The 9,335-nt window shown below is 43.6% G+C and overlaps 1 protein-coding gene across 5 annotated transcripts in view; it reads left to right on the forward strand.

Moving 5' to 3' along the window:
- LOC119619406 (retinoblastoma-like protein 1) overlaps window positions 1-8,508 on the forward strand; it is an 87,370-nt gene extending 78,862 nt beyond the window's left edge. For 4 of the 5 annotated variants that reach the window (XM_073006753.1, XM_073006767.1, XM_073006771.1 and 1 more), the window contains 2 exons: window positions 3,280-3,444; window positions 5,677-8,508. In XM_073006753.1, the coding sequence (XP_072862854.1) occupies window positions 3,280-3,444; window positions 5,677-5,847 (336 nt within the window). In that variant the 3' untranslated portion in view covers window positions 5,848-8,508. The remainder of the gene's footprint in view (window positions 1-3,279; window positions 3,445-5,676) is intronic. The other variant, XM_073006760.1, reaches the window with a different exon arrangement.
- The last annotated feature ends 827 nt before the right edge of the window (window positions 8,509-9,335 follow it).

Genomic DNA, 9,335 nt, shown 5'->3' on the forward strand with positions numbered 1-9,335 from the left:
TACCAAAAATTAGGTGGCGTGGTGGCAGGCACCTGTAATCCCAGCTACTCGGGAGGCTGAGGCAGGAGAATCACTTGAACCCAGGAAGCGGAGGTTGTAGTGAGCAGAAATTGTGCCACTGCACTCCAGCCTGGGTGACAAGAAGGAAACTCCATCTCAAAAAAAAAAAAAAAGACAAAAGGAGGTCAGGCGCTGTGGCTCATGCCTGTAATCCCAGCGCTTTGGGAGGCCGAGGCAGGTGGATCACGTGAGGTCAGGAGTTCAAGACCAGCCTGGCCAACATGGTGAAACCCCATCTCTACTAAAAATACAAAAATTAGCCGGGCATGGTGGTGGGCACCCGTAATCCCAGCTACTTGAGAGGCTAAGACAGGAGAATCACCTGAACCCGAGAGGCAGAGTTGCAGTGAGCCAAGATTGCACCATTGCACGCCAGCCTGGGCAACAGAGCAAGACTCTGTCTCAAAAAAAAAAGGCAAAAGGAAGTAGATAGGCCTGGATCATTAATAGAGGCTCCACTAAGAAATTTTTATGCAGGCCAGGCGTGGTGGCTCACGCTTGTGATCCCAGCACTTTGGGAGGCCGAGGCAGGCGGATCACGAGGTCAGGAGATTGAGACCATCCTGGCTAACACAGTGAAACCCTGTCTCTACTGAAAAGACAAAAAAAAACATTAGCCGGGCATAGTGGTGGGCACCTGTAGTCCCAGCTTCTAGGGAGGCTAAGGCAGGAGAATGGCGTGAACCGGGGAGGTGGAGCTTGCGGTGAGCCAAGATGGTGCCACTGCACTCCAGCCCAAGCGACAGAGCGAGACTCCGTCTCAAAAAATCATAATAATAATAATTATGCAGACCCCAGTTTCGGCAGTCGCGGCAGGCCTGAGAAAGTGTTACCAGTGTGTAAGCTGAGGTTGCTTCCCAGAAGACCAGACTTTAGCTCTAAGAAAAAGAGACCAGCCAGGCACTTCCCAAGCCTGTAATCCCAGCACTTTGGGAAGCTAAGCCTGGAGGATTGCTTGAGCCCAGGAATTTGAGACCAGCCTGGAAAAATAGGAAGGCCCTGTCTCTTTAAAAAAAAAAAAAACTCTACAAGTTAGCCATGTAGTGGCTGGTATACACCCGAGTAGTGGTCCCAACTACTCAGCAAGCTAAGGTAGGAGGATCGCTTGGGCCCAGGAGGTCAAGGCTGCAATGAACCACAGTCGCATCACTGCACTCCAGTCTGGGCAACAGAGCAAGACCCTGCCTCAGAAAAAAAGAAAAGAAAAGGCCCTAGCAGAAGCTGCAGCCAGCCAGCCAATAGCTGTTTCTATGTAACTGTGTGCATCTGTACATTTCTGTTCTTCCTCTTTTCATGGAATATGGTCTATGACTATCCTCAGAGGTCATAACTGTTCATCCTACTCCAGTTTCACTTCCCCTCTGTCTATATACTCTACCATCTTAATTTACTTCCATTATACAGGATATTAAAGAAAATGAAAATGAAATCCTTGCTCATCCAACTTATTTCTAAATATTTTCCATTTCCATATGAAGTGTTTCCCATTTCATTAACAGATTTTTTTCCATGTCGGAATCATTCTGCTGGCTTATAGAATTCTCTGCCTCTTTTATTCTCTCTGCTACTGCTTTGGTTGTGGGGTAGAGAGAGATTTTGTGTGTGTGTAGAGAGAGATTGTTATAGCAAGTGTTAGAAGATTGGTTATTCTTTGTCCCTACTTTTTTTTTTTTTTTTTTGGAGAAGGAGTCTCGCTCTGTTGCCCAGGCTGGAGTGCAGTGGCCACAGTCTCGGCTCATTGCAACCTCCACCTCCCGGCTTCAGGCAATTCTGTGCCTCAGCCTCCTGAGTGGCTGGCATTACAGGAGCCTGTCACCATGCCCAGCTGATTTTCGTATTTTTAGTAGAGACAGGGTTTCACCATCTTGGCCAGGCTGGTCTTGAACTCCTGACCTCATGATCCACCCACCTCGGCCTCCCAAAGTGCTGGGATTACAAGCGTGAGCCACCCTGCCCAGCCTGTCCTGACTTTTTAAGCATGAATATGAGGTTCTCGTGCTCGTGGCTTAACTCCTGGTGTCTTGTCCAGAATTTTTTTTTTTTCTTTTGAGACAGAGTCTCACTCTGTCACCTAGGGAGGAGTGCAGTGACATAAACTCGGCTCACTGCAACCTCTGCCTCCTGGGTTCAAACAGTTGTCATGCTCAGCCTCCCAAGTGGCTGGGACTACAGGCACATGCCACCATACCTGGCTAATTTTTATATTTTTAGGAGCTACTCAGGAGGCTGAAGTGGGGTTTTGCCATGTTGGCCAGACTAGTCTCCAATTCCTGGCCTCAAGTGATCAGAGCACCTTGGCCTCCCAAAGTGCTGAATTATAGGAGTGAGCCACTGCACCCGGCCCCAGAATTCTTTTTTTTTTTTTTTTTTTGGAGGCAGATTCTTGCTCTGTCACCCAGGATGGAGTGCAGTGGCACAATCTGGGCTCACTGCAACACCTCTGCCTCCTGGGTTCAAGCAATTCTAGTGCCTCAGCCTCCCGAATAGCTCGGATTACAGGCATGTGCCACCACGCCCAGCTAATTTTTGCATTTTTAGTGGAGACAGAGTGTCACCATGCTGGCCAGGCTGGTCTCAAACTCCTGACCTCAGGTGATCCACCCACCTCGGCCTCCCAAAGTGCTGGAATTACAGGTGTGAGCCACCATGCCCGGCCAGAATTCTTAATACTAGTTATAGGACTTCCTGAAAGATCCAGGAAAATAGGCAGGGCATAGTGGCTCACAGCTGTAATCCCAGCACTTTGGGAGGCCAAGGTGGGTGGATCACCTGAGGTCAGGAGTTGGAGACCAGCCTGGCCAAGATGGTCATCTCTATTAAAAATACAAAATTAGCTGGGCGTGGTGGCACATGCCTGTAATCTCAGCTACTTGGGAGGTTGAGGCAGGAGAATCGCTTGAACCTGGGAGGCAGAGGTTGCAGTGAGCCTGGATTGCACCATCACACTCTAGCCTGGGCAACAAGAGCGAGAGATACTTCATCTCAAAAAAAAAAAGATCCAAGAAAATAAATTCTACTTTATCTGTTGTTGTTGTAAAAAAAAAAAAAAAAAAAAAAAAAAAAGGAAATAACAGATCTTTTTTTTGCTTTTCTCAACCATAAATGAGCTTTTATAGTATAACTGATTCCTAACTAGGAGATATCATAAGAATAAAAATATAGGATTCAAAAACAAAGAAAAACTTTTATCTAAAAAATCTGACTTTTGGGTTATTTTAGATGGATGCTCCACCACTCTCTCCTTTTCCACATATTAAACAACAACCAGGCTCACCACGCCGCATTTCCCAACAGCACTCCATTTATATTTCCCCACACAAGAATGGGTCAGGCCTTACACCAAGAAGCGCTCTGCTGTACAAGTTCAGTGGCAGCCCTTCTAAGGTAAGGTGAATAGGCTAAAAGTTGGATTTCAGATTAACAGTCAGTAACTGTTAATCTTGCCTCTTTTTTTGTTTTTGGCCAAGTTTCTACTATACTAATAAAATATGAAATGTTAACTATGGCATGTCTCCTCTCATCAAGAGCAGTATATTCAGTTTGAGGTAGTTTAATCCATTATTATTGACATGGTATTTGTGGAGTTCATTTTGAAAGTCCAGCATGTTTTCCTGTTCAAGCAAGATCTTGAGAAGGGACCAGTAAAGCAACATCTGCAAGTGGTCAGACCTGGGGGATGTCAAGTTGAAAGAAAGGCATTGGAAGTGAAAGTGCATTTGGTAGATGGCACCCAGGATAGGAAGACATCTGAAAACACAAGTCTCCTCTTATGTACATAGACAACTCTGTGATCATCTCCATCCTTATCCTTGTTGAGTGGTGAAGATGTGATATGGACATGACTGCTGTTTTCAGATACTTCATGGACTGTCAAGCAGATCTGTTCAGTATGTCTCCAGAAGTCAGAATCAGTATAAACTGGAAGAAATTGTAGTGGGGCATATTGTAATTCAGTCCAAATACATTGGCTCCTTCTTATTACTTTCCTATTAAGTTATACAGATGCCTACAGAGTTCTCACTATACTTGACAAAGTTGGCTAAGATAATATACCTGACTGGACACAGTGGCTCAAGCCTATAATCCTAGCACTTTGGGAGGCCAAGGCAGGCGGATTGCCTGATCTCAGGAGTTCAAGACCAGCCTGGGCAACATGGCAAAACCCCATCTCTACTAAAAATACAAAAACTTAGCCAGGCACGATGGTCCGCACCTGTAATCTCAGCTACGCTGCTCAGGAGGCTGAGGCAGGAGAATCGCTTGAGCCCGGGAGGCGGAGGTTGCAGTGAGCCGAGATCACCCCTTTTTCACTCCAGCCTGGGCGACAGAACGAGACTGTCTCAAAAAAAAAAAAAAAAAAAAAAAAAAAAAAAAATTGAAAAGCATTACTCTAAGGAAGAGGATCTCAAACTGTAGGGAACTTTAAAATCATTGGGAGGGCTGGTTAAAACAGATTAGGGCTGGTCGCAGTGGCTCACGCCTGTAATCCCAGCACTTTGGGAGGCCAAGGCAGGCAGATTACGAGATGAGGAGTTCAAGACCAGCCTGGCCAACATGGCGAAACCCCATCTCTACTAAAAATACAAAAATTAGCCAGGCATGGTGGTGAGCACCTATAATCCCAGCTACTCAGGAGGCTGAGGCAGGAGAATCGCTTGAACCCAGTAGGCACAGGTTGCAGTGAGCCGAGATCATGCCATTGCACTCCAGCCTGGGCGACAAGAACAAGACTTCGTCTCAAAAACCAAAAAAAACAGTTAAGGCCAGGCACGGTGGCTCACCCCTGTAATCCCAGCACTTTGGGAGGCCAAGGTTGGGGGATCACTTGAGGCCGGGAGTTCAAGACCAGCCTGGCCAACATAACAAAATCCTGTCTCTACTAAAAATACAAAAAAATAGCCAGGCATGGTGGCATGTGCCTGTAGTCCCAGCTAGGGAGGCTGAGGCAGGAGAATAGCTTGAGCCCAGGAGGCGGAGCTTGCAGTGGGCCAAGATCATGCCCTGCACTCCAGCCTGGGCAACAGAGAGAGAACCTGTTTCAAAAAATAAAAAAATTGTAGATGCTTCTTCTGCTTCTGGTCTGGGTACTACACATCGAGAACTACTATTATACAGCAAATTCAGTTGTTTTGGTTTTGTTTTTGAGACAGGGTCTCACTCTGTTTCCCAGGCTGGAGTACAGTGGCATGATCACTGCTTACTGCAGCCGCAACCTCCCCAGGCTCAGGTGATGCTCCTTAGCCTCCCGAGTAGCTGAGACTACAGGCACAAGCCACCATACCTGCCTAATTTTTGTATTTTTTGTAGAGACCAGGTTTGCCATGTTGCCCAGGCTGATCTCAAACTCCTGGGCTCAAGTGATTGAACCATCTTGGCCTCCCAAAGTGCTGGTATTACAGGCCACCACACCTGGCCTTAAATCTAATTTTTAAACCATCTGAAAAGATTAGTTCAGGCCATCCCTTATGAGGTTGTTCTAAGTTTTAAAAAGAATCCTTATCCCAGTGTGAAGATTTGGACAGAGGATAGAACACAGGAAAAAACAATTCGCTTGGTTGTTTGCTGCCATTTCCCTTCTCCCTCTTTTACTCACACACGTTCTCTGTTTCTGCACAGAGTTTGAAAGAGATCAACAACATGATAAGGCAAGGTGAGCAGAGAACCAAGAAGCGAGTAATAGCCATCGATAGTGATGCAGAATCCCCTGCCAAACGCGTCTGTCAAGAAAATGATGATGTTTTACTGAAACGACTACAGGATGTTGTCAGTGAAAGAGCAAATCATTAATGTTCTTGTTTCTATGATAAAAGCACTTTCAGATTGTTCTGCAGAAAGTTGGAGCTCTGTCCTTCAAACTTTTAACCCTATGGATGGTAAATATTGCTGGATTATAAGAAAAAAATTGCACAAAAATGTGCTTTTTAAAATATTTATCCAAAATGTAGTTGACAGAGATGTATTTTGAGTTGGACTGGAAAGGAATATTTTAAGTGCCTTTTAAAAATACTAATAGTCCAGCTAGATGCAGTGGCTTACGCCTGTAATCCCAGGACTTTGGGAGGCCAAGGCGGGCAGATCACCTGAGGTCAGGAGTTTGAGACTAGCCTGACCAACATGAAGAAACCCCATCTCTACTAAAAATACAAAATTAGCCAGGTGTAGTGGCACATGCCTGTAATCCCAGCTACTTGGGAGGCTGAGGCAGAATTGCTTGAACCCAGGAAGCGGAGGTTGTGGTGAGCCTAGGTTGCGCCACTGCACTTCAGCCTGGGCAACAAGAGTAAAACTCCATCTCAAAAATATGTATATATTAATAGGGATTTTTTTTTTAATGTTTGCTCCTTGAGTTAGTTTTCAAGTTGAATTTAGGAGACACCCCATAACTTTTTAGCTCTCTTTTAAAAATAAATGTCTCCTCCTCCTGTGTTTTGTAATATGAGGATAAATAATCAACTTTTGGTAAGCATGCTTTGAGATATTTGTATTCTCAATTTAATATTGAAGGAAGGGGTTGGTTCCCATAGTACCTGGCCAGAGGGTTATGTACCAGCCTGTCTCTGGCCCCCTGTGGTAATTCCACATCCAGGTGCCACCACCATTTAGGGTTGTCTCCTTCTCGTGCCTTTTCTCTCCTTGAGCTTTATAAACAGATTTGTACCTGAGCCCCAATGCTACACTCATCCTTGCTTTCCAGCCCTAAGCCATCTCAGCCTGATGTCACAACCCAATAAATGGGCACTTTCTTCTTTTGTAAACTATTATCATTTTGGTTTCTGTGACATTAACTTAATTATATATGATCATACTAACTCCTGTAGTTCTCAAAATAGGCAGCTGCTTCTCAAGCCAGTAGAATAAAATTCAGTTAGTTATTAAAAACTAAATTCCTGTTAGTAAGGTAACACCATGATTATGTGTGTTATATTATTTTTGAGATCATAGTATCAGTCATTCTCAATATCTAATTGAGTCCCTAAGAATATTTTAAACCTTTTAAAAACCACATAAATATCATCTTATGCCTCATAATTCCAGTATATTTAATACATCAGTAAAATAGCTGCTTATTACTTCCCCCGCTTTATTCTCAGTATTTTTAGTATATCATGAGTTTCCTGCTAGTGTACCACTGGGTACTCCTGAAGATGTTTTTCCGTACTAGGGATGCTTTTCAGTATTAGGGATGCTTTTTTCAATGCTAGGGATGCTTTTCAGTAGTAGGGATGCTTTCCAGAATATCACCTCTTTTCCATTTACTTTTTCTAGTATGTGTCTGGAATCCAGAGAACGTGAAAAAGCCACTTATAATTAATTTTGAGAAGTTTTATCAAATGTTTATGTTTCTAACTGCAAACGTTAATTTTGGAAAGGCACAATGTTTAACTTACCTATGTTTAACCATGGCTAATTTAAAATAGTCAGATTTGGCTGTCACTAATTAGTATTCTCAAGAATTTCATTTTTCAATTTTAAGAAGAAAAGGGATTTTGGTCACATTTTGCTTGTAAATGAAAATTACATCCTCATTCTTTGTGTAGTATCTACACATTGTTATAAGCCAAAAAACAAAGTCTGTCTTGAATCCTTGTACATATTTGTATGTTGCTATAATTGTTATTTTTATCTTCATTGTTGTGCAAAATATAAATGAGCATTTGTACATTGACTGTATAAGAAACCATGGGCTGGGTCCTGTGGCTCATGCCTGTAATCCTAACACTTTGGAAGGCCGAGGCAGGAGGATCACTTCAGTCCAGGAGTTCAAGACTAACCTGGGCAACATAGTGAGCCCTCATCTCTACAAAAAATAAAAAAATTCGTTGGGTGTGATGGCATGTGCCTGTAGTCCCAGCTATTCAGGAGACTGACATGGGGGGATCACTTGAGGCTGGGAGATTGAGGCTGCAGTGAGCTGTGATTGCACCACTACACTCCATCCTGGGTGAGAGGGCAAGACCCTTTCTCAGAAAAGGAAAAAAAGAATTCTGGACATGTTTTTATCAGTTTTCAGTACTTGGTATCAATGTACATAAAATGGCTAATAAAAACTGGAATTGAGATTATTGAAAAAAACTCTTTTCTGTATGACTGGAAGCAGTTGCACAGCCATCTAAAATCTGTCTGTTTTAATATCTACTTTATGACTTTAAAATTCCTTAGAATAACTTAAAAGTTAATGTTCCTGTGGTTTCCAGGGTCTAGGGGGAAAATGAAAAATAACTGCTTAATGGATACAGAGTTTTTTTGCAGGGAGTGATGAAACTATTTTGGAACTTGATATAGGTGGGGTAGTTGCATAACATTGTGAATTTACTAAATGCCACTGTATTGTACGTTTTAAAATGGTTGATTTTGTGTTATGTAAATTTCACCTTAATTTTTTTTTTAAGTCTTAGATACTGTATTAGTCCATTTTCACGCTGCTGATAAAGAAATACCCGACCGAGACTGGGAAGAAAAAGAGGTTTAATGGATTTACAGTTCCACATGACTGGGGAGGCCTCACAATCATGGCAAAAGGCAAGGAGGAGCAAGTCACATCTTATGTGGATGGTGGCAGGCAAAGAGAGAGCTTGTGCAGGGAAACTCCTGTTTTTTGTTTGTATGTTTGTTTTTGAGACAGCGTCTTGCACTGTCACCAGGCTGGAGTGCAGTGGTAGGATCTTGGCTCACTGAAACCTCTGCCTCCTGGGTTCAAGTGATTCTCCTGCCTCAGCCTTCCACATAGCTGGGACTACAGGCGCATGCCAGCACACCCAGCTAATTTTTGTATTTTTGTGGAGACAGGGCTTCACCATGTTGGCCAGGATGGTCTCGATCGCTTGACCTCGTGATCTGCCTGCCTCGGCTTCCCAAAATGCTGGGATTACAAGCGTGAGCCACCATTCCTGGTGGAAACTCCCATTTTTAAAAGAATCAGATCTCTTGGGACATATTCACTATCATGAGAAGAGCCCAGGAAAGACCTGACCACATAATTCAATCACCTCCCACGGGGTTTCTTCCACAACATGTGGGAATTGTGGGAGTTACAATTCACAGTGAGATTTGGGTGGAGACACAGCCAAACTGTATCATTCTTCCCCTGGCCCCTGCCAAATTTCATATCCTCACATTTCAAAACCAATCATGCCTTCCTAACAGTCCCCCAAAGTCTTATTTCAGCTTTAACTCAAAACTCCACAGTTCAACATTTCATCTGAGATAAGGCAAGTCACTTCCATCTGTGAGCCTGTAAAATCAAAAGCACGTAAGTTACTTCTGAGCTACAATAG

Source organism: Chlorocebus sabaeus, chromosome 2, assembly GCF_047675955.1.
Source record: "Chlorocebus sabaeus isolate Y175 chromosome 2, mChlSab1.0.hap1, whole genome shotgun sequence".
In the NCBI taxonomy this organism is placed as follows: Eukaryota; Metazoa; Chordata; class Mammalia; order Primates; family Cercopithecidae; genus Chlorocebus; species Chlorocebus sabaeus.